This window comes from Rana temporaria, chromosome 4 (assembly GCF_905171775.1).
Source record: "Rana temporaria chromosome 4, aRanTem1.1, whole genome shotgun sequence".
NCBI lineage: Eukaryota > Metazoa > Chordata > Amphibia > Anura > Ranidae > Rana > Rana temporaria.
The window spans coordinates 333,111,688-333,136,591 of record NC_053492.1 but is presented as its reverse complement, the minus strand read 5'-3'; the positions used below and the strand labels follow the sequence as shown (position 1 = coordinate 333,136,591).

The 24,904-nt window shown below is 47.8% G+C and overlaps 1 protein-coding gene across 2 annotated transcripts in view; it reads right to left on the bottom strand.

Moving 5' to 3' along the window:
• The window catches only part of ARID4B (AT-rich interaction domain 4B), an 897,525-nt gene that overhangs the window by 9,892 nt on the left and 862,729 nt on the right, over positions 1-24,904 (bottom strand). For both annotated transcript variants that reach the window (XM_040350731.1, XM_040350732.1), the window contains exon 18: positions 22,971-23,166. In XM_040350731.1, the coding sequence (XP_040206665.1) occupies positions 22,971-23,166 (196 nt within the window). The remainder of the gene's footprint in view (positions 1-22,970; positions 23,167-24,904) is intronic.

Genomic DNA, 24,904 nt, shown 5'->3' with positions numbered 1-24,904 from the left:
CCGAACCGACCCTCTGCTTCTCCTGCAACCGGTTCCTGAGCTGCTCACCTGCAACAAGTGCCCAGGCTCTCATACCCTTCCGCACTCCCGTGCCTCCTGTTCCCACTTCCAGGGGCTGTGAGTCGGATCCATATGGGGGACCTTCCTCTGTTCTATCGGGCTCGCCAGACCAGGTACGTGCAAGTCTGACACACACATTTAGTGGAGGACAACCTCAACTCACCCCCTGGCACATCTAGCTGGGCCATTCCAGTTAAGGTGGCCTTCTTGTGCACACTAACTTGTTTTCTCTGCGTGTATTTAAAAAGCATGTAGCATGTAACATTGGGGACCAAAGGTTCATTGGTGGGGGGAGTGTGTAGCAGGTACTTCTCCACACTGTTCTTATCTATTAGGGGACAGCTGTCTGCTGCAGCAGCGTGGGCTTTTTTAACCTTCCTTTCTCTCTTCACACAGACACTCAGAACTGCTTGTTTGTAAACTCCCTATTGGAAGAGCCTGAGCCAATCATTAGGCAGCAGCAAAGGACTGTGGGAAGGAGATAAAAAGCCAGAGGAACTAGGCCAGAGCCTCTTTGTGCCTGCACTTCTTTAGGAGAGCATCTCCAGCACTCTGTGTGTGTGTGTGTGTGTGGAATCGCGGCCTACCAAGGTTCAGAGTGGCGGACTGAGCAAGTGGGGGGCAGCTCCCTCTGGGGTTTGCTACACTTGTGTATAGGAACAACGATCGGTCTCCTCCTCTCATCAGTTTCCTCCCCCCACAGTTCGAATCACTCCCTAGGAGACACAATTAACCCCTTGATTGCCCCTAGTGTTAACCCCTTCCCTGCCAGTCACATTTATACAGCAATCAATGCATTTTTTAGCACTGATCGCTGTATAGATGTGAATGGTCCCAAAATAGTGTCAAAAGTGTCAAATGTGTCAATGTCACAGTCACAATAAAAATCGCAGATCGCCGCCATTAGTAGTAAAAAAAAAAATGGTATATTTATTATAGCAAAAAGTTAAAAATATTGTGTTTTTTTCAAAATGTTCTCTTTATTTCGTTTATAGCGCAAAAAATAAATAACACAGAGGTGATCAAATACCACCAAAAGAAAGCTCTATTTGTGGGTAAAAAAAATTATCAACATTTTATTCGGGTACACTGTCGCATGACCGCACAATTGTCATTCAAAATGTGACAGCGCTTAATGATGAAAATTGGCCTGGGCAGGAAGGGGGTGAAAGTGCCCTGTATTGAAGTGGTTAATAATCTCACATTATGTCACTGACAGAACAGACAGCTGAATTGTTTCAACGGGAAAAAAATCTTTATTAGTAGAGTGGGAAATGTATGTGCGTTTTTTTCCTTCTTATTGAGTTACCATGGCAGAAAGTGATGGTAAATGCAGAGTTTTTTTTCTCAAAAAATAGGTGCAGGAACTCAACCAAGACCCCATTCAAATTTCACAAACAGTAGAAGGGTCTTAAAGGGGCATTAAATACCAGGATTGCATTACATACAGAGTGTAGAGTTCAGGGGGGGTTACACACAGAGTGCAGAGCTGTCACTTGTAAACACAGAAACCAGACTTCTGTGTTTACAAGTGATTGTGGTGAGTAGGCACCAAAGGGTCTGAGCCAAAGGTGGTGGAACTGAGTTCCCCCAAGTTCCCCCTGAAAAAAAGCCCTGGGTAAATGTATCCAACAAGGTCACAGACAGCAATAGAACCCTTCCATACTCTATCCAAGCCAACAAAATATATTGGATTTCTATTTTAATACTATGAGCACTTGAAAATAATTCAAGTGTATCTAATCTCCCAAAAAGCAAAATGTATTTAAATATATATATATATATTGCACTTTGCCAGACCTTAGGATATGGTGTACGCATTGGTTTCAATTTTTCTGGATTTTTCCTCTTTCACCTGGTAGTCCTGCCAGTAACGTAAATCCTATCCTGGAATGACAACATTTACTCTATGTACTGTAGCTATGGAGATGAGTTTTACTCTAGATTTCTCTCTCCTAATTTGGAATGCAGGATAAACACCCGCCCCCCCCCCCCCTTCTCTATAGCTCCATAACATGGGTAAGGTGTTCTGTAATTTACAGAGGTGGACCAAGCAGAGGTAATAAGACTGTTCAAAATAACCCACTGTAGACTCTGCTAATTGGTAACCTGGGAGGGCAACAGGCATTTTTTTGCACTTATTGATCATATAAAGCAAAATGCTTTTAATGGGTATATTTCACAGACCAAAAGGAAGCATATAAAATAAGTTAATTTGTACTGTTTTTTACACTTTAAATATGATGAACTTTTCTTTAGTGTTCACTCTACCCATTATACAATACACCGTGCCAAATTAAAACATTATAGCAGGTATGAGAAGAAGAGAGGAGAGTCGAAAAGTTGTATAGTGTGTATCCAGCTAAAGATAGTATGCATGCAAAAAAGGATTTTTTGTACTCACCGTAAAATTGTAACGGCTTTGGTGAACGGGAGTGAACCACAACTGCGGTTAGCAAGGATTTCAATGTACTTCTCTATGTGAGATTTCAGTATTGGACCCCAGGCGTCACTCCACACAAACAGGAGTTTGGGGGTTCTCTACATCATCTCTCTCTCTCACATAAAGGAAGGCGTTGAGCCACTAGGGCAGGATGTATTACAACATGCGACCAAACCGTAGCGTTAAAAGAATATAATGCACGTGAAGATTCCAATACACTTCCGTATGCAAGTGATTATCAATATCAGACCCCAGGCGTCACTCCAATCAGGGAACAGGAGTTTGGGGATTCTCTACATTATATAACCTTAACGTACGGACAGGGCCGGCCTTAGGTGTTCAGGAGCCCTGTGCGAGCTAATCCTGTGGCGCCCCCCCCATCTTCACCCCTCGCCCCCTGGTGACCTAAACATACACAAAGAGGGAAAAAATATTTGTAACAAATAATTTGTTTTAATTTAACTTTACATTACACAGCCCCCTGCACCCCTTTACATTACACAGCACCCTGCATCTCCGGACCCCTTTACATTACACAGCCCCTTGCACCCCTTTACATAACATAGCACCCTCTGCCTCTGTACCCCTTTACATTACACAGCACCCTGCGCCTCTGGACCCCTTTACATTACACAGCACTCTGCATCACTGGACCCCTTTACATTACACAGAACCCTGCAGCTCTGGACCCCCTTCAGTGCAGACCCCCCTTAAGTGTATCCACCCCTTCAATGCAGACCCCCCGTTCAGTGCAGACCCCCCTTCAGTGTAGCCCCCCCTCCATTCAGTGTCGCTGCCCCCCGTTCAGTGTAGCCCCCCTCGTTCAGTGCATTCCCCCCTTCAGTGTAGCCCCCTCATTCAGTGTAGCCCTCCCCGTTCAGTGCAGCCCCCCCCTTCAGTACCTCAGATCAGCGCGGCTGCACATGCACAGCAGGTCCCCTCCCCCTGTTTACACATAAACAGAGAGGAGGGGGAGGCGGCTTCACTCGACTGTGCCTGTGTGACATTCGGGATCGCACAGACAGGCAGCCCGTGGCCGCAAGAGGAGGGGATGGTAGGTGCAGCGGTGACACCCTGCACCCCCCCCCACACACCCCTCCCCCTCGCCACAGTAGCTAGCTTGTCTCTCCCTGCCTGTGCCAGTGTGCTGCTGCCTAAACCCGTGGCGCTGCCACCGCGGGTGTAAGGGGGGTGGGGGGTGCCGGTCTGACACCCCTCCAGTGTGTGGTACCCAGGGGCGGCTCGCCCCCACCAGTACGCCTCTGGATGGCCAAACGGCGCCCCTGTTGCCCAGCTCACACACCCCAAAGGCCGGCCCTGTGTACGGAAGTGCATTGGAATCTTCACATGCATTATATTCTTTAACGCTACGGTTTGGTCGCATGTTGTAATACGTCCTGCCCTAGTAGCTCAACGCCTTCCTTTATGTGAGAGAGGGATGATGTAGAGAACCCCCAAACTCCTGTTTGTGTGGAGTGATGCCTGGGGTCCAATACTGAAATCTCACATAGAGAAGTACATTGAAATCCTTGCTAACCGCAGTTGTGGTTCACTCCCATTCACCAAATCCATCACAGAATAATAGGACCTTAAAAATGAACCTAAGGTCAATCCACCTGCTCCCTTTACTGGTGATCGAAAGACCTACAGAGAATTAATTAATGCATGTAAATTTATGTTTGAACTTCGCCCTCGCACCTTCCCCAATGACAGGATTAAGGTGCTTACCCTCATATCCTATTTACGTGGAGAACCATGTGCTTAGGAAAATACCTATCTAGAAAAAGAGGATCCATCCCTGAACTGGAGGCAATCCCATTCCTGGAGCTGCGCTGCTAACCTCGACTTGAGTTGATGTGAACACCCCAAGCTACCCCCCACCTAGAGACCCTCCATAGAAGAATCTCATGAGCCCTCCAAACGGATAAGTAGACATTGGGGCTTATTTACCAAGCCTTTACTCCATGACTCATGGAGTAAAAGCAGGAGTAGCAGCCGTTTTTGCCATTTACTAAAGAAATACGCTGCTAGTGCAGTGTATTTCCCTAGTTACTAATGTGCTCAGTGCGCCCAGGAGAGGGCACATGGTGTACCTGAAAGACCTGGCGCACGGCACATTGAAATGTAAATATCGGGGATTCGGGTGGGAGTTTATTAGGGGAGGGAGGGGGGTGATGCAGGGGAAGTGAAGTGACATGTGTTTGAAAGTGTTTGGCGGGCCGAATTGAAAGTGAAAGTGTTTTTTGAAAACAGATCCCGTACGCTTACACAGTGCGCCTGAACCTCGGGGAGGTTCATTTGTATACTGGGCATGCGTACAGGGAAATTTCAGGGATTCCCGTGCGCCTTGTCAGTACACCGAGAAAATCTTGGTAAATACCAAGCGGCGTACCCGTGATTGCGCTGCGTGACGCGGTGCACGGGAATCTCCGAGCTGTTTTCAGCAATGAAGGGGAACTCCGCGCCAAATTTCAAACTTGAAATCGGCGCGGGTCCCCCTCCAGGGGTACATTAGGCTCTTAGGCTTGGTCCGGAACGTGAAGGGTTAAACCCGCACCGAAAATCGGCGCGGGGTTCCCCCCCAGATCCAAACCAAGCCCTCATCCCAGGCACGCAGTCTGGCCCGGACAGGAATGGGGGTGGGGACGAGCGAGCGCCCCCCCCTCCTGAGCCGTACCAGACCGCATGCCCTCAACATGGGGGAGTGTGTGCTGTGGGGGAGGGGGCACTGCCCCCCCACCCCACAGCACTCTTGTCCCCATGTCGATAGGGACAAGAGCCTCTTCCCGACAACCCTTGCCATTGGTTGTCGGGGTATGCGGGTGGGGGCTAATCGGAATCTGCGAGCCCCCTTTAATAAGGGGGCCCCCAGATGCCGGCCCCCCACCCTATGTGAATGAGTATGGGGGTACATCGTACCTCTACCCATTCACCTGGGGGGAAAATGTAAAGTAAAATAAAAACACCACACAGAATAAAATATTTTATTAATCAGCTCCGGAGCGCCCCCTTTCTTCTTTAGCTCTTTCACAAGGGGGGGTTTCTTCTTTCCCGATCTTCCGCCGGGACCCTGGGCTTCGGTGATTTCTGCCGGGGGAGGGCGCCATCCCACGCCATCCCACCCCGGTCCTCTCCGGAGCCTTCCGCCGGGGGCACCCACCCCATTTAAGCTCTTTTACATTAGGGGGGGCATCCGGACTTCGGCGAGTTCTGCCTGGGGATGGCGCCTATCCCCCGGTCTTTCCGGTGCCTTCCGCCAGGGTTCCGGTCTTCCTGGTCTTCTGCCGGGGGTGCGCCAACTCCCCGGTCTTTTCTCTGCTCCCTCTTCTGCCTGGCTCCCCCACGGAGCCAGGGCTTCCTTTCCACTTCTTTCTTCTCTGTTCCCTCTTCTGCCTGTCTCCTCCGGGAGCACAGGGCTTTCTTTCCGCTGTCTTCTTCCTTCTCTTCCATTGGATGTTGACACGATGAGGTTCCGCGCTGACATGCCGTGTGAGCGGCGGGCATCGACTTATATAGGGCAATGCCACCATGTGACCTCAACCCATGTGACATCACATTCCCTGGGCATGATGGGAATGTGATGTCACATGGGTTGAGGTCACATGGTGGCATTGCCCTATATAAGTCAATGCCCACTGCTCACACTGCATTCCAGTGCCGGACCTCGCCGTGTCAACATCGAATTGAACAGAAGGGAGAAGACAAGCCCTGGGCTCCCGGAGGAGCCAGGCAGAAGCGGAAGGCACCGCAGAAGCCCGCGGGTGTCGCCCCCCGGCGGAAAACATCGTAGAAGCCCGGGACCCTCCCCCATAGGCAGGAAGCCTCATGGTGAAGGGGGTCCCGGTGAAATACGGTGCTGAAGACGGGGGGGGGGCAGGTGCACCCCCCCGCAGAAACCGACGAAGCCCGGGACCCTCCCCCATAGGCAACAAGGAGCCTCATGGTGAAGGGGGTCCCGGCGAAATACGGCGCAGAAGACGGGGAGGCAGGTGCACCCCCCCGCAGAAACCGACGAAGCCCGGGACCCTCCCCCATAGGCAACAAGGAGCCTTATGGTGAAGGGGGTCCCGGTGAAATACGACGCTGAAGACGGGGGGCAGGTGCACCCCCCCGCAGAAACCGACGAAGCCCGGAGCCCTCCCCCATAGGCAGGAGCCTCATGGTGAAGGGGGCTCCGGCAGAAAACAGCCCGGGGGGGCTACAGCACACCCCCCCCGGCAGAAATCGACGAAGCCCGGAGCCCTCCCCCATAGGCAGGAGCCTCATGGTGAAGGGGGTCCCGGCAGAAAACAGCCCGGGGCGGCTACAGCACACCCCCCCGGCAGAAATCGACGAAGCCCGGAGCCCTCCCCCATAGGCAGGAGCCTCATGATGAAGGGGGTCCCGGCAGAAGACGGCGAAGCCCGAGGCCTAATGGGGTGGTGGTGGGGGGCCCCCGGCAGAAGACCCCCGGCTGACTAATAAATTAATTTATTAATGTGTTGTTTTATTTATTTACATTTTTTCCCCCCAGGTGAATGGGTAGGGGTACAATGTACCCCATACTCATTCACATAGGGTGGGGGGCCGGAATCTGGGGGCCACCTTATTAAAGAGGCCTCTCAGATTCTGATAAGCCCCCCGCCCGCATACCCCGACAACCAACGGCCAGGGTTGTCGGGAAGAGGCTCTTGTCCCTATCGACATGGGTACAAGAGTGCTTTGGGGTGGGGGGGCAGTGCCCCCCTCCCCCTCAGCACACACTCCCCCATGTTGAGGGCATGTGGTCTGGTACGGCTCAGGAGGGGGGGGCGCTCGCTCGTCCCCGCCCCCATTTCTGTCCGGCCAGACCGTGCCTGGGATAAGAGCTTGGTTTGGATCTTGGGGGGGGACCCCACGCTGGTTTTCTGCGCTGGTTTAACCCCTTATGTTCCAGACCAAGCCTAAGAGCCTGGTATGCACCAGGAGGGGAACCCCCTTCTTTTTTTTTTTTGGTCTGGAGTTCCCCTTCATGAACAGCGATCTGTCATTTACCCATGTCAGTCCCACCTCCCCTTCAGTTAGAACACACCCAGGGAACATATTTAACCCCTCCCTCGCACCTAGTGTTAACCCCTTCCCTGCCAGTGGCATTTTTATAGTAAGCAATGCATTTTTATAGCACTGATCGCTAGAAAAATGCCAATGGTTACAAAAAAGTGTCCGATGTGTCCGCCATAATGTCGCAGTACCGATAAAAATCGCTGATCACCGCAATAACTAGTTAAAAAAAAATAACCAAAATGCCATATTTTGTAGACGCTATAACTTTTGCCAAAACCAATCAATAATCAATTTTTTTTTTAAATTGACACTCTATTTTTGGTTATAGCTCTAAAAAATAAAAAACCGCAGAGGTGATCAAATACCACCAAAATAAAGCTCTCTTTGTGGGAAAAAAAAGGCTGCCAATTTTGTTTGGGAGCCACGTCGCACGACTGCGCAATTGTCAGTTAAAGCGACGCCGTGCCGAATCACAAAAACTGGCCCGGCCATAGGCGACCTTTGGGGATTTTGAAGTACTGAATTTTGGCCCCATTCCAGGCGTGTTTGCAATAGTAAAGCGTGACATGTAAGGTATCTATTTACTCGGTGTAACATCATCTTTCACATTATCACCAAAAATTGGGCTAACTTTAGTGTTTTGTTAATTTTTAACCACTTGAGCCCCGGACCATATTGCTGGTCAATGACCGGGCCAGTTTTTGTGATTCGGCACGGCGTCGCTTTAACTGACAATTGCGCAGTCGTGCGACGTGGCTCCCAAACAAAATTGGCAACCTTTTTTTCCCCACAAATAGATTATTAAATGTGCGTGTTCACTTCTGTCTGTAAGGACAGGGGCATTTTAATTCTTATTCTTTAGTTTTGTTACATAATAATTCACTAAGACCTCCCCTTCAGGCTGGAAAGCATGAGATCAGGGGAAAAAAAAAAAGCTCTCATGCCATTGCAGCTTTGTTCCTACATGTGTGATGAAATGAGTCTGCTCAGACACTTAGAAAAAAATTATCCTTTCTTTTTAAAAGGTGAAAATCACTTGGATGGTCATAGAAGCTTGGTTGGGTTAATACCAGGTGGAAGCACTTAAAAAGCTCACCCAAACTAGAGACTGCAATTTGTTCATGTGATTTCAATTGCTTCATTACTAGCACTGTTAAAAAAGGGTAGATCGATCAGTCCTCAGCTGCCCTCATAGGGGCAGGCAGGCAGGAATGCTGTTGCCAAACACAAATGTGGTTTGTTGCATGTTTTTGTTTTATTTTGCCAATGGTTTTTGTTTATTTTTAAATGATGTTCACTTTGATGTATTTGTCTCTGCTGCCTTATTTTATGAAAAATTTGTGAAGATGTTGCGACGTTAAACCTATGTTTATTTTGATTTTTGAAATGTATTTTTGTTTGTGTGTGTGTGTGTGTTTGTCTTTTTTTGCTTTCCTTGTTTTGTTGACCAATAAAAATTACTTTAAATTTTTGAAGTTTGTTTTTTGTTACTTTTTCATGCTACATATTTTGACAGCTGCAGCTTAAATAGGTTTGGGCCTAACAAATTATGTGTGATTTTTGTCTAAGCTTCTTTCCTGGTGTGTAATCATGAAATGTTTGCCATGTTTATTCTCCATGACTTTAAAGACAAAGTGGTAAGTATTTTCTTTTTACTGCAGTGGTCCTCAGCCCTCAAGTACCCCCGACAGGACATGTTTTGTGGATTTCTCTTATCAAGAATTGCTGTCCAGACTGTCTTTTAAAGCACATGTGCAAGATGAAGGAAAACCTGCAAACATGGCCTGTTGGGGGGGGGGTTGCTATTGGTGGACGGGCTTGAAGTGCTGATTTACAGCACTGTGCTTAAATCTAGCGCAAGGCAATCCTATTCTAATTGTGGGTGTTTGAGGGAAGCCAAGTGAGTGTTAGAACCCCCGCTTGTGTTTTTTTTGGGTTGAGCTTTGTGTCCCTTTTCTTAAAATTGGCTTCACTTCCTGTCACACAGCTGAACAGGAAGTGAGGTTAAAACCCTACCAGTGTCTTTTCTTGGGGACACAGGTCAATCTAACTAGTGTCCCCATTAAGCAAATTGCACTCCAGCACTGCTGTGTACACCCCAAATCATGGGTCTTAAAACTACGGCCCTCCAGTTGTTCAGGAACTACAATTCCCATCATGCCTAGTCATGTCTGTGAATGTCAGTGCATTACAAGGCCTCATGGGATGTGTAGTTCTACAACAGCTGGAGGGCCGTAGTTTGAGGATCCCTGCCCCAAATGATTATTTAGTTTGGGGTTTAGTAAAGACAAAGCCACTCTGCAAGTACAAGCATAGTTGCTGAAAATGAGAGAGGAAGCACTGATGGTTTTAACATCCAATCCTGTAGAAGCAAAGTTGTTTTGTTTTCTTCCTTGCTTTGCACTTGTAGTGCAAAGTGGATTTGCCTTTAGTAAATGGACCCCAAAGTCCAAGATCCCTAATAATTTGGGGTGTACACAGCAAAATGCTAGAGTGCAATTTACATAATGGGAAACTATTTAGATTGATCTCTGTGTCCCCAAGAAAAGATATTAGTAAGGTTTTACCCTCACTTCCTGTTTGGCTATGTGACAGGAAGTGAATGAATTTGAATTAGAAAGGGTGAAGACACCTCACAAATGTTGTCACTATCAGGGGTGCAGACATCCCCAAAAAATGAGCAGATAATAATTATTTGCAAATTAATATTTTTTTAGTTAACATTGGGTGGTGTTTGTGGGGTGCCCTAACACATACATATTAGCAACGCCTGGCCTATTGGCATGGTTATATTTTCCTAGGCCTCTCAATAAAACTCTATGAAATTTGTGCTTAAACTAGAACTATAATCAACACTTTTTATTTTCTTTAATTTTGGATAGAGTGAGGGAGGGTTATAGGCCCTGTCAGTTTATTTTGTATTATCTGTGTCCAATTGGGGAGATTTGCCTTCACTTCCTGCCCCATAGCCAAACAGGAAGTGAGAGAAAAACTATGCAAATTAAGGGAGTCCAGTAACCCCCCCCCCCCCCCGAACTAATGTGTGTGTGTGCCCTGAAAATTCCTGGGCGGGTGATACAAAAACAGGGTGTGGCTTTGACAGGAAGGGGTGGGTCATTTTTCTATTGGGAGGTGCAGAAATTTAGTCAGGCCTAGGGCAGCACAAAACCGAAATATACTACTGCATATTAGGGCTTATTTAGACCGGATCCGATTTACAGCATGTTTTTATAGTGTGGGAGGAAACCCACGCAGGCACAGGGAGAACATGCAAACTCCATGCAGATGGTGTCACGGGCGGGATTCGAACCAGCGACCCTTTTGCTGCTAGGTCAAAGTGCTATACACTACACCACTGTGCTGAACGAACATGATTGCAGCTGAAAGCATGAGATCTTTTTTTCTTTTTTTTCAATACCATGCTTTCCAGCCTTATTGACCCCGCCTCTCTCCATAAAGAGGACCTGTCACACACTAGTCCTATTACAAGGGATGTTTACATTCCTTGTAATAGGAAGAAAAGTGATCCAAAATCAAAAAAGTGACAAAAAAGTGCAAGCAGAAAAATATGAGCTAAAAAACAAAAAAAAAAAACGCCCCTGTCCCTAGAAGCTCGCACACCATTCAAACCACACATGTGAGGTATTGACGCATGCGTTAGAGCAAGAGCAATAATTCTAGCCCTAGACCTCCTCTGTAACTCTGAACTGGTCACCTGTATAAAAAAAAACAAGCATCGCCTATGGATATTTTTATGTCCCGAAGTTTGGCGCCATTCCATGAGTGTGTGACAAGTTGGTATCTATTTACTCGGTGTAACATCATTTTCACATTATCCATAAAAATTGGGCTAACTTTACTGTTTTGTTATTTTTTAATTCATGGACCGTGTTTTTTTTTGGGCCAAAAAAAAAGGCGTTAGAAAAATTATTGCGCAAATACCATTGGAAATCAAATAAAAAATGACCGCCACTTTATTCCCTAGGGTGTCTGCTAAAAAATTATATATAATGTTTGGGAGTCCTGAGTAATTTCCCAGGAACAAAATATAATTTTTACATGAAGGAGAGAAGTGCCAGAATAGGCGCGGTATGGAAGTGGTTAAAGTGAAATAATAAAAGTGAAATATTCCTTTAAATTTCATACAGGGGGGGAGGGGGGTACACACATGTTTCCCATGCTTAGAACTGTCCCTGTACAAGATGTCATTTCTGAAGTGAAAAAAAAGTAAGTTTAAAGTACTCATGGCTATAAAGAATAGTCATTGCTCATTAAAACTAAAAAAAATAAAAAAAAATGTATGGGGGTCCCCCCAAATTAAATTACCAGGCCCTTGAGGTCTGGAATGGATATTAAGGGGAACCCCGCCGTAAAACCCCCCAAAAAAAGGCGTGGGGTCCCCGCAAATATCCATACCAGGCCCTTCAGGTCTGGTGTGGATTTTAAGGGGAACTCCACCCCAAATAAAAAAAAAATGGCGTGGCGTCCCCCTAAAAATCCACACCAGACCCTTATCCGAGCACGTTAACCTGGCCGGCCGCAGAAAAGAGGGGGGACAGAGTGCGCCCCCCCTCTCCTGAACCGGTTCAGGAGAGGGGGGGCCGCACTCTGTCCCCCCCTCTTTTCTGCGGCCGGCCAGGTTAACGTGCTCGGATAAGGGTGTGGATTTTTAGGGGGACTCCATGCCATTTTTTTTTTAATTTGGGGTGGAGTTCCCCTTAAAATCCACACCAGACCTGAAGGGCCTGGTATGGATATTTGCGGGGAACCGCACATCTTTTTTTTGTTTTGTTTTTACGGTGGGGTTCCCCTTAATATCCATATCAGACCTGAAGGGCCTGGTAATTTAATTTGGGGGACCCCCATACATTGCCCGGTGGTTGTGGGGGTCTGCCGGCGGGGGGCTTATCAGAATCTGGAAGACCCCTTTAACAAAGGGGACCCCCAGATCCCGACCCCCCCTGTGTGAAATGGTAATGGGGTACATTGTACCCCTACCATTTTACCAAAAAAAAGTGACAAAAGTGTGAAAAATTACAGTAGCCGGATTTTGACAATTCCTTTAATAAAATCTTCTTTCCGCTGTTCCTTCTTCTTTCCTTCGGGTTTCTTCCTCTGCTTCTTTCCCGTCTTCTCGTCCACATCTTGCCGTCTTGCCGTCTTCTCCCATCTTCTTCTCTGTCCGTCGACCTTCTCGTCCCGCATCTTCTTGATCTTCTGGGTGCTGCGCTTGAAATTGAAGATCCCGCCGTGTTCCCGCTCCTGGGACCCGCCCCCCTCTGACGCCACAGGTAAACTCATATGAAAGTCCGCGTGTGGCATATGTGCGTCAGAGGGGGCGGGGTCACATGAGTGTGACACGGCGGGAACTTCAATTGGAAGCTGCGGCGGCTTCTTCTTCTCCGGACGGCGCGCTTGAAATTGAATTCCCCCGCCGTGTGACGCTCTGTGACCCCGCCCCCCTCTGACGCACATGACCTTCTAAGGAGTTTACTTGTGGCATCAGAGGGGGGCGGGTCCCAGGAGCGGAACACGGCGGCCAATTCAAATTCAAGCGCTGCGTCCGGGGAAGAAAAAGATGTGGACGAGAAGGCTGGCGGACCGAGAAGAAGACAGGAGAAGACACTGGGCAAGATGCGGACGAGGAGGCTGAAGGACAGAGAAGACAGGAGAAGACACCGGGCAAGATGTAGACGAGAAGGCTGAAGGACGGACGGAGAAGATAGAAGAACACGTCGGGCAAGATGTGGACGAGAAGACCCAAGAAAGAAGCAGCGGAAGAAACCCGAATGAAAGAAGAAAAGAAGATTTTATTAAAAGATTTGTCAAAAACCGGCTACTGTCATTTTTAACACTTTTGATTTTTTTTTGGGGTGAAATGGTAGAGATACAATGTACCCCATTACCATTTCACATAGGGGGGGGCCAGGATCTGGGGGTCCCCTTTGTTAAAGGGGTCTTCCAGATTCTGATAAGCCCCCCGCCCGCAGACCCCCCACAACCACCGGGCAAGGGTTGTGGGGATGAGGCCCTTGTCCCCATCAACATGGGGACATCCTCCCCATGTTGAGGGCATGTGGCCTGGTGCGGTTCAGGAGAGGGGGGGCCGCACTCTGTCCCCCCCTCTTTTCTGCGGCCGGCCAGGTTAGGGGGACTCCATGCCATTTTTTTTTTATTTGGGGTGGAGTTCCCCTTAAAATCCACACCAGACCTGAAGGGCCTGGTATGGATATTTGCGGGGAACCGCACATCTTTTTTTTGTTTGGTTTTTACGGTGGGGTTCCCCTTAATATCCATATCAGACCTGAAGGGCCTGGTAATTTAATTTGGGGGACCCCCATACATTTTTTTTTCCTTTATGAATGAATCCCTTTAGAATTGCCGGGAGCCGACAATTCATTATAGCCGCGTGTGAATTTTAAATGGCTTTTTTCCTTCAGAATGTCATTTTTTGCAGAGACAGTTCTAAGTGCGGGAAAAATGCGCTATTTCACATGCTGACATTACACCCCCCCTAGGTACGAAATTTAAAGGAATATTTCACTTTTATTGTTGCACTTTAAGCATTATTAATTTCACTGCTCCCGAAAAAACGGCCGTTTTAAAAAATAAAAAAAACATTGATACATGTTTCCTGGGGCAGGACTGAGGTCCCCAAACACTTTTTAGGACAAAACTTGCAGATTAGCCTTTAAAATGAACACTTTTGATTTCTCCCATAGACTTCTATAGGGAGTTCGGCGCGGCTTTACATATTACTTTCAATGCACCGGCTGCTACGCTGGTTCATGCGCCTAATTAAGGCTTCACCCAGCGCACTAATTAAGGCATGAACCAGCGCAGCGCACTGACAATAGTAAATCAGCCCCATTGTGTTACATGTAGTGCCTTAAGAACATCTTCTACACATATTGCTGTTATACAAGTCCTATACTTAACGTTGGCTTATTTCCTATCATCTTACTACTTGGGACTGACTGTTGTGTTTTGGCTGTTCGCTGCGTAAGATCTTAAAGGAACATATACTCTCAAATAAGCTGACCTATATATGCCTCTCTTATGCAATTACTAGTCCCTATCACTATTCATATTTACTACGTGCTTAACATAAGTTATAACTTGTTTATAGGACTATGCCCTAAGTTACTGAACATATTCGCCCTAACTTTCTATGCTTAGGGTTGAGGTATTTCATACCTACTCCCTTAGTGACCTAATGCATTCCTTACGTTAAGGTGATATGATGTAGAGAATCCCCAAACTCCTGTTCCCTGATTGGAGTGACTCCTGGGGTCCGATACTGATAATCACTTACATACGGAAGTGCATTGGAATCTTCACGTGCATTATATTCTTTTAAAGCTGCCGTTTGGTCACATGTAATACGTCCTGCCCTAGTAGCTTAACGCCTTCCTTTATGTGAGAGAGAGATGATGTAGAGAACCCCCAAACTCCTGTTTGTGTGGAGTGACGCCTGGGGTCCAATACTGAAATCTCACATAGTGAAATCCTTGCTAACCGCAGTTGTGGTTCACTCCTGTTCACCAGAGCCATTACAAAAATCCTTTTCCTGTTGTCCATGGATATACACAGCTTTCACAAGTCTTGACATATGGGTTATGTTCCTGATCATAGGAGAGGACTAGGCAGAACATGTTAGATATTTAAATACAAGGTACTTTAACAGAGTTGAACAGCCCCGCCGGACGTAACCCTCCTCCCTGCAGCATGCAGCCCCAGTTCGTAACAAGCAGTACAAACCTAAAAAAGGAGGGGTGGGTGCTGTGTCCGACCATGGACGACAGAGAAAAGGATTTTACGGTGAGTACAAAAAATCCTCTTTTCTCTTATCGTCCATGGACAGACACATCCTTTACAAGTCTTGACATATGGGACGTCCCCAAGCAGTGTCAAAAAAATGAGGGGTGGGAACAGTATCAGTAAAAACAATTAACTTCACCCCAAAACAAGCAGAGCTCCTCAACGGAGGAGTTGCAACTTTAAACAGCCGTCTGCAAAACCTTGCGGCCAAAGGGAGCATCTGAAGATGCACCCGCATCAACCTTGTAAAATTTGGAAAAGGTATGAACGGATGACCAAGTCGCTGCCTTACACACCTGTAAGACAGGCGCTTGATGTCGGAAAGCCCAGGAAGCACCAATAGCCCTGGTTGAATGTGCTGTGACCGGAAAGGGGGGCGCCCGCCCCTTTAGAGCATAGGCCTGTATGACGGTTTGCCTGATCCACCGAGACATGGTGGCCGACGAGACCGCCAAGCCCTTTTGTGGACCAGATACCGACACAAAAAGTGAGTCAGACCTCCGAAACTGAGCCGTAGCAGACAGGTACACCCGCAAAGCACGTACCATGTCTAAAGTATGTAGCGCAACCTCTCTAGGATGCGCCGGCCGAGGACACAAAGACGGAAGTACAATGGTGAAAGGTGAAAGGCCGAAACCACCTTCGGAAGAACCACCTTATCCTTATGGAGGACCAAGTATGGCGACTTGCAAGACAAGGCCGCCAATTCAGAAACACGTCTGACAGATGTAATGGCCACTAAAAAGGCCACCTTCTGAGATAGTGTCAAGAGAGGAAACTCTCTGATGTTTTCAAAGGGAGGTTCCTGAAGAACCGAGAGCACTAGATTAAAATTCCATGAAGGAAGAGTTGGTTTAACCACTTAAGACCCGGACCTTTATGCAGGTAAAGGACCTGGCCAGTTTTTGCGATTCGGCACTGCGTCGCTTTAACTGACAATTGCGCGGTCGTGCGATGTGGCTCCCAAACAAAATTGGCATCCTTTTTTCCCACAAATAGAGCTTTCTTTTGGTGGTATTTGATCACCTCTGCATTTTTAATTTTTTGCGCTATAAATAAAAATAGAGTGACAATTTAAAAAAAAAATGCAATATTTTTTACTTTTTGCTATAATAAATATCCCCCAAAAAGATATAAAAAAAAGTTTTTTTCCTCAGTTTAGGCCGATACGTATTCTTCTACCTATTTTTGGTAAAAAAAATCACAATAAGCGTTTATCGATTGGTTTGCGCAAAATTTATAGCGTTTACAAAATAGGAGATAGTTTTATTGCATTTTTTTTTTTACTACTAATGGCGGCGATCAGCGATTTTTTTCGTGACTGCGACATTATGGCGGACACATCGGACAATTTTGACACATTTTTGGGACCATTGTCATCTTCACAGCAAAAAATGTTATAAAAATGCATTGTTTACTGTGAAAATGACAACTGCAGTTTGGGAGTTAACCACTAGGGGGCGCTTTAGGGGTTATGGAACACACGATCAATGAAGCTGCCATTGTGAAGAATGGGGAACCTGTGTTTACGCAGAGCTCTCCCCGTTCTTCATCTCCAGGGACCGATCGCGGGACTTCGGCGGCAATCGGGTCCCGCGGCCGCGGAGTTTCGGACCGGGTCGCGGGCGCGTGCACGGCTGGGCACTTAAATAGCACGTACAGGTACGTGCTTGTGCCCAGCCGTGCCATTCTGCCGGCGTATATTTGCAGGAGGCGGTCCTTAAGTGGTTAATAGGGGAAAGTACATGACGAACCCCCTACACACCCTACCGACCAGAGAATGGGCTGCCAAAGGCCGTTGAAAGAACACAGCCAAGGCTAAAATCTGCCCCTTAATGGTGCTTAAGGCAAGTTTCTGATCTACTCCACGCTGTAAAAACAGCAGGACCCTGGAAATCGAATCGAATGCGTCCGTGGACGTCACCCCATCTCTTCGCTCATAGAGATGTAGGCCTTCCAGGTGCGATGTTAGATCGTCCTGGAAGAAGACTTCCGTGCCCTCAACATAGTTGAGATGACTGAGCCGGAAAGACCTCAGTCCCTTAGTACCTGGCTTACAACAGCCATGCCGTTATATCCAGCGTCTGTAAAGCAGAATTAAGTATGGGACTCTGTGGAGCAGCCAAAGAAGCAACTTCAGTGGAGAAAGGCATAAATTAGCCAATACTGACCCCACGGGGCCACTAACGCGTCTGACCAGGGATCTCTGGACCTGTCCACGAACCTCGACACTTTGTGGTTGAGGCGAGAGACCAGGAGATCCACATCCGGTGTGCCCCACCTCCTGCAAAGGAGTTGAAACACTTCCAGATGCAATGACCATTCCCCCTGGTCCAGTATCTGGCGACGTTTCTTTCCGCCCACCTTAGGATGTGAGCGACCTCGGACACTGCAGCCGAGCTCCGTGTTTCCCCTGATGGTTGACATAAGTCACCGCCGTGGCGTTGTCCGACTGGATCCCGATTGGGCAACCTTGCCACCTTCTCGACCACGAGGAGAGTCATAGCCTGATCGCCCAAAGTTCCAGTACATTGATCGGCAAACGGGATTCCTCTAGAGTCCAGCGACCCTGGGCCGACAGGACCCCCCAGACGCCCCTCAACCCGTGAGGCTGGCATCCGTCGTAATCACCGTCCACTGGAAGGGAAAAAACGACATTCCGGCCTGAAGAGCTGGGGATCTCAGCCACCAATTCAGAGAGACTCTGACTAGGCGGCTTACCTGAATGTGGCGATCCAGAGACAATGGAGATTTGTTCCATTTGGACAAGATCTCCCTCTACAATACTTGAGTGTGGAATTGGAAATACGGTACTGCCTCGAAGAAGGCTACCATGAGGCCCAGGACTCGCATGCAAAAACAGAGAGACGAGCATTTGCGGGATGCCAACAGCTGCACCGCAGACTGAAGAGTCTGCAATTTTTCCAAGGGAAGAAAAACTCTTGCCTCCACGGAGTCCAGAATCAACCCCAGGTATTCCAAACGCTGAGTTGGTACCAGGACCGACTTCTGGATGTTTAACACCCACCCGAATTCTCGAGGGGCCTGGCTGGCTATAGACACATCCACCTCTAATACTGAGCCAGAAGCTGCTCTCAGAAGAAGATTGTCTAAGTAGCCCACGATGGCAATGCCTTGCTGTCTCAGCAAAGCTAGAATTGGTGCGAGCATCTTGGTGAAAACTCTTGGTGCCGACGCTAGGCCAAAGGGAAGAGCCACAAACTGATAGTGGTCTTCGCCGATTGCAAAGCGCAGAAACCTCTGGTGTCCTGCACAAATTGGGACATGCAAGAATGCGTCCTTGATACCAGAAAGTCCCCAGAATGGAACGCAGCCACCACAGAGCGAATGGATTCCATGCGAAACTTCCGTACTCTCACAAAGGCATTTAGGGCTTTGAGGTCCAAGATTGGATGGATCACGTTCTTCTTCGGGACCACAAACAGATTCAAATAAAATCCCTGAAACCTCTCATCCTGCGGAACGGGCAAAATTACCCCGCAACTTAGCAAGTCTTGCACTGCCCCCAATAGGGCAGACCGACGAGCCAGAAGAAGGAGATTTGAGGGAAAGAATCTGTTTGGTGGACAGGAAAGAAACTATCTTGTACCCCGAAGAGACCACCACGCAGACCCACTGGTCGGAGAGCAGAGAGGTCCACCGAGCTGTGAACCTGTGAAGCCGCCCCCCCACCATGAGTCGGGCGGGGGCAAAACTTCATGCGGTGGCAGGTTTGGATGCCGGCTTGTTCGGCTTACGCACCCAGGGACGTTTCTGTCCCCCAGCCGAGCCTTTGTCGGCCTGGGAGGGTCTACCTGCGGGCCCTGACTGACAAAAATACCGCTTCTGAGTGGGAAACGAAGGACTTGGCTTACGGCGCTGCTCCTTCTCTTTGGTGGACTGAGGGAGGAGAGTTCTCTTGCCTCCAGTGGCATCATTAATAATGTCGTCCAGCGAGGTACCAAAAAGTCTCCCACCTTTGAAGGGTAAATGCCAGGGCTTTTTTGGATGCTTGGTCAGCAGCAGGGCTCGAGTCCTGCGGGAACGCGTGGGGACGGCGTCCCTCCACTTTTTCCAAAGCAGGAACGCCATTCCCGTTGCAGGACTCGAGCCGCCCAGCCTTCACTTGCCCGCGGCGATGCCGCAATGTCTCCTGAGTCCTGGGATCTTTTGTCATTGTTCCCAGGAGAGGAGACATTGCGGGGGACTGCCGCAAGTTATCGCGGGATTTCAAAATCTCGCGATAACTCGTGGCAGGCCTTCGCAATGACTCCTGGGAACAATGACAAAAGTTCCCAGGAGACATTGCGACATCGCCGCTTAATGAAGCATTGGGCTGCATTCAGGCATTGAGGAAGTAAGGTAATGTACACGCTGCACTCACTGACAGTCTGTCTGACACAAACACAATGAAAAAGCCATGCATAATCATTGCTGCACTAGCACTTGGCATCCTTTCCTACATATTTCTATATACGATTCCGATTCCTACCAGACCAGTACAATTTCTTCTAGACAACTTACTTGACCTGTTTAATCGCTGGATTGGCGCTAAAGAAATCGCACAGCGACCAGGAGGTCCTCCTCCATGTAACACTGCTCACCTCTCCCCCCAGTAGTCTGCGCTCTCTCTCTCCGGTCCGGTCGCTGTGCGATTATTATGTAGCCGCTACATTGCCTTTTTATGTGGCTTTTAAAAGTTGGACCTTGTGCAAGTGACCTAAGTCGCCTTATGTAAAACAACCGTGCCCACTGCCCTAGCGCAGCAAAGTAACTTATTTTTATATGATGGATCAAAATATACAATAAAGGAGACACAAATTTACCTCAGGTCACCATTTAAATTTATGTCTCCTTTATTGTAGATTTTGTTTTTGATCCATCATATAAAAATAAGTTACTTTGCTGCGCTAGGGCAGTGGGCACGGTTGTTTTACATAAGGCGACATAGGTCACTTGCACAAGGTCCAACTTTTAAAAGCCACATAAAAAGGCAATGTAGCGGCTACATAATAATCGCACAGCGACCGGACCGGAGAGAGAGAGCGCAGACTACAGGGGGGAGAGGTGAGCAGTGTGTACATGGAGGAGGACCTCCTCCATGTACACACTGTTAACCCCCACCCCCCCACCCGGTACAGTCTGCGCTCTTTCCGGTCCGGTCGGTGTGCGATTTCTTTACTGCCAATCCAGCGATTAAACAAAGGCAGCAGCATGCGATCTCTAGTCATGTGACCTGGGGGATCCCAGGGATTTATGGGCAGGGACGAGCCCTGTGGAGGGTCTCCCCTCCCACCAAGTTCAGGATTTGGGGAAGGAGGTCTATAGACAAAGAGGAGACCCCCCCCTCCCCTCTACTACTCTCCTCCCCTCCCCCCTACTACTCTCCTCCCCTCCACCCTCTGTCAGTGTACACATAGAACACACCGAACTACACCAAACTCTCCACATCTTTCTTGTACAACCTCTGCAGGGTGTTTAAATAATGTATTAAAGAATGTTTATATAAGGATATAATATATATATATATATATATATATATATATATATATATATTATTTTTTTTTTTTTTTTTTTGGGTCTGGGTATGTCTAAGATTAAATTTTTAAAATTAAATCTATTTATTTTTATCTAGCCACAATAGGCCGCAATGCAGACCCCAGCATGGTAAACATGGAGCGGGTCAGCGCTTTGGACCGCCTATCAGTATGGTCCCTGAAAGCAGGGGTCCCTTCTATAGGGAGAGTGGTTACCTTATTCAACCGGGCAACCAGAGGGTCAACTACCAGAGGAGAAGCACATTTTTTCACAAGGCTGTCCTCAAACGAGTAACGGACCGTCAGGCGCTGAGGAACCACAAAAGACTTCTGCGGCTTTTCCCATTCCTTATCAATGAACTTGTCAAGAAAAGACACATAAGGAAAAACCTTCACAGAGCGGTCCGACTTGTGGGACCCAAAAAAGACTGAACCCTTGGTGGATGCCTCAGATGCAACATCCAGCTTAAGGGAGTCCCTCACAGCACTGATAAGCGCACTAACAAGTGCCCTTCCTGTACTGACCCAAGTGAGGAGTCTTCCTCACAAGGAAGGTCCTGGTCCACATCCTCTGACAGCCCAGAACCGGGGTCCTGCGCCGCAGAACATTCCCCAAGGAGATGGCTGGGGGAGGGGGCGCTTTGTACCCCCTTTACGCCTGCATTCCGCTTCCACCCTGGCAACAAATGTTTTCAGGACTGCCCCGACAAAGTGTCCATGGGAACCGCAGGTGCAGAAGCACCAGTTGCCATTTCTGGCTTGTTTGGGGGAAGAAGGACCAGATACTGACTCCATTACATAGACGGCTATCAGGGACCTATTCAAGACTTGAAAATCCCACCCTCCTTGCTGCGCTGACCCAAGGGACTCACCAACCCAGCAAGAGACTGCTCAGCGCCGCTGCCCGCCCTCTGTACACAGCGTGTGATGTGAGGAAAAAGCTGTTATGTTAGGTAAAGTCGTGAGGTAAAAATCTGTGAGGAGATGTGTGCTGCGTGCCGTTTATAAAGCCAGCACCAGAGGCCAAAATCCCACCCAAAATGGCCGCCGGACGCCTCAGAGATAACAGGGCATGGCCACAGTAAAATGGCCAACCGCAATAACAAGCTGTGCCATAGCGCGACCACAACAAAATGGCCACCAGACTGCAAAAAGTGGTGCCGGTACCACCAAAATGGTGGCAAAACGCTACGATGTGGATGAGAAGGCCTGAATGGGGCTTCCCTAAGGCAAAGCACACACCACAGATAAAAATAGGCCCAGACACCCCACAGACCCTTGGTGGGAAATGGAGCCCCCCCACAGCGGGGGTAGCAGCGGTAGAGCAGCAGAGGGAAATGTGACAGAGAGCAGGGAAAGGGAGGATAGGAGGACCTCCAATCCCCAGGAATGCCCAGCTGTACCGACCCACCAAGGCAGGAAGGACTGTACTTACCCGTCCATGCGAGGACCCACTGGCGCATTACAACCGCGTTAGAGTAGCTGTCGGCCCGGTCCACTGTGAGTGAGACAACACCACAGCCCAGTCATATGTGGACCCTGGAGCAACAAGCTCACCGGCCACCCCCCGGACTCATGGGGTATGTCGTGGCAGACCCAGTCCTTAGCTACGGTGTGCTCACGCTCGCAGGCCGGACTGAGGAGACTACAAGGATCTACATATCCAGCCTGTCATCCAGCCGGCAGTTAATAGAAGAATCTCAAAGAAATAAAATAAAAAATTAAATAAAATAAAATGAAAAATGTCTTCAGGTCGCTGGGCCCAAAGGGAGCCATGTCCTTCTCCTCTGCTAGGTAGAAAAAAACTGAGGCTGCATGCTGCAGGGAGGAGGGTTATGTCCGGAGGGACCGCCCCCTTGGCGAGGCTGTTCAACTCTGTTAAAGTAACATGTATTTAAATATCTAACATGTTCTGCCTAGTCCTCTCCTATGAACAGGAACATAACCCATATGTCAAGACTTGTGAAGGCTGTGTCCGTCCATAGACATTAAAAGAAATAATATTTTAGGTTCTACACTAGCATTCAAAATATTTATTCAGAGATGATTAATATCACAAAAGCAAACATCTAAACATGCATATGTACCTTGAAGACCATTTAAAATGGAAGCTATTTCTAAATGCTTCAGCAGACCTTGTGCAGAATTTCGGCTATCATTACAGTCAAAGGAGGACTCATTGTCACATGACTGGAATAAAGGTCTTGAAAAGAGTTTGCATTGCTTGGAATCGTTTTCATCTTTGTCTGATATGGATCTGTTACGACCAGCTTCCGATTTATTCTGAAAAAAGATGAAATAATTATTGAAATTTTTGAATGAAGCACTAAAAACACTGATAAAAATGATGAAAGACAACTTCTTTTTTTTTATCTTAATTTCTCTTTATTGTTTTCCAATTTCTTTTCTTTTTTTTTAAAGAAAATTGTATAATTACATACAAATGATATGGATTATCTAGTACCAGGGCTGGACTGGGACAAAAATTTGGCCCTGGACTTCATCCAGATTGACCCACTTTGACAGGTTTCTCCCATGGCGGCTGGACAACTCCCGCACCCCCCCCCCGGCCACCCAAGCCCCCTCTCCCCCTTCACCAGCCACTAGCCGTTCTACTTTATTAGAGTAAAACAGCTGGTACTGGTACTCTTATAGGCAGTAGCAGTGGGGAAGCTAGACATTATTTCACCCGGGCCAAAGAATCAGTTCGGTGCTCCCCCTTATGGGACAAGATTAGGCAAAAGTGAGAAACTCCCAGGCCATAGCTGTTGAGTCAGCTGTCTGTCCTCTCCCCCATGCGCCTCTGTCGTCGTCCCTGCTCCTCTGGTCCTCCCCCTGCTTCTCTGTTCCCCCCAGGTGAGCGCTGCAGGGAGGGAGAGGAGGTGAGTGCTGCGGGAAGGGAGAGACAGAGGAGCAGAGGGGGGCAGCAGTCCGGTGTCACTGAGGCCGGCCCACTGAGCCATCGGCCCACCGGGAAACTCCCTGTAGTCCCAATGGCCAGTCCATCCCTGTCTAGTACAGTTATATTCATATATATGATTCAACATACATTGTGTACATACAGTGAATTAACATATCCCATCCCTCCCATCCCTCCCCCCCATCCTATCCCCCCCTGTGAACATTGTGACATATTATTGTTTTTACTGCCTCAGAAATAGGAGCATGTATCTTAGTCTAAGTTATCTTTTAGATAGATAAGCATAAAAAGAAGAATTCAAAAGAGAAAAAGAGAAGAAAAAAACAAAAAGCATAGAGAGGAACCAAGCCAGACCGGAAAAAGAGAAAACAGGGGAAAATTCAGTCCTCCTTGTCATTAGTCTCTAATTGTAGAGAAGATTGTCGGCATCCAGGGTATAGGGGGTTTCAAACCCCATATAGAAGCTATCTCTAAAGAGGGAATCCCATTTCCCTGAACCAAGGCCCCCAAATTCTTGTGAATTTATTAAAATGTCCTTGTTTGATAAAGGCCACCCTCTCACATGAAAGACAACTTCACTTTTATTGAGGTTATACCATACAGCCCCACTCGTCCTTTCCCAGAGTAATCTGCAGACATAAATACTTACCTTAACCCCTGCTCCAGAAATCATCATTGCGGGCATGGCAACCTTAGTCCATCCTATATTTTGGTCCATACTGATAGAGGACATTAAACTTTATTTAAATGAAAGAGACCACGGTATGCAAGAAGTAAGGGCAGAGCTCAGATGAGCCAAGTTTCAGTTATTGGCAGTGCAGTGCCAGGCAAAGGCCACACAATGTATATTTCTAGAGCAGGACCAAAGGTAATTAATTAAGGGGGTTACGTTGAAGGGAGAGTGGAGGGAGCTGTAAGGTACCACTTAATTTGAAGTTGCCTTTAACAGAATATATATACATTTCACACTACCATAATCTTAAAGAACAAATGGTTTAAACAATCAAGGTAATTGATGGAAAAATTACACAATCAAGAAGAAGAAATCAACACAAATAGTCTGCAATCGACAAATTTTTCACTGGTCTCAATTACTATCGA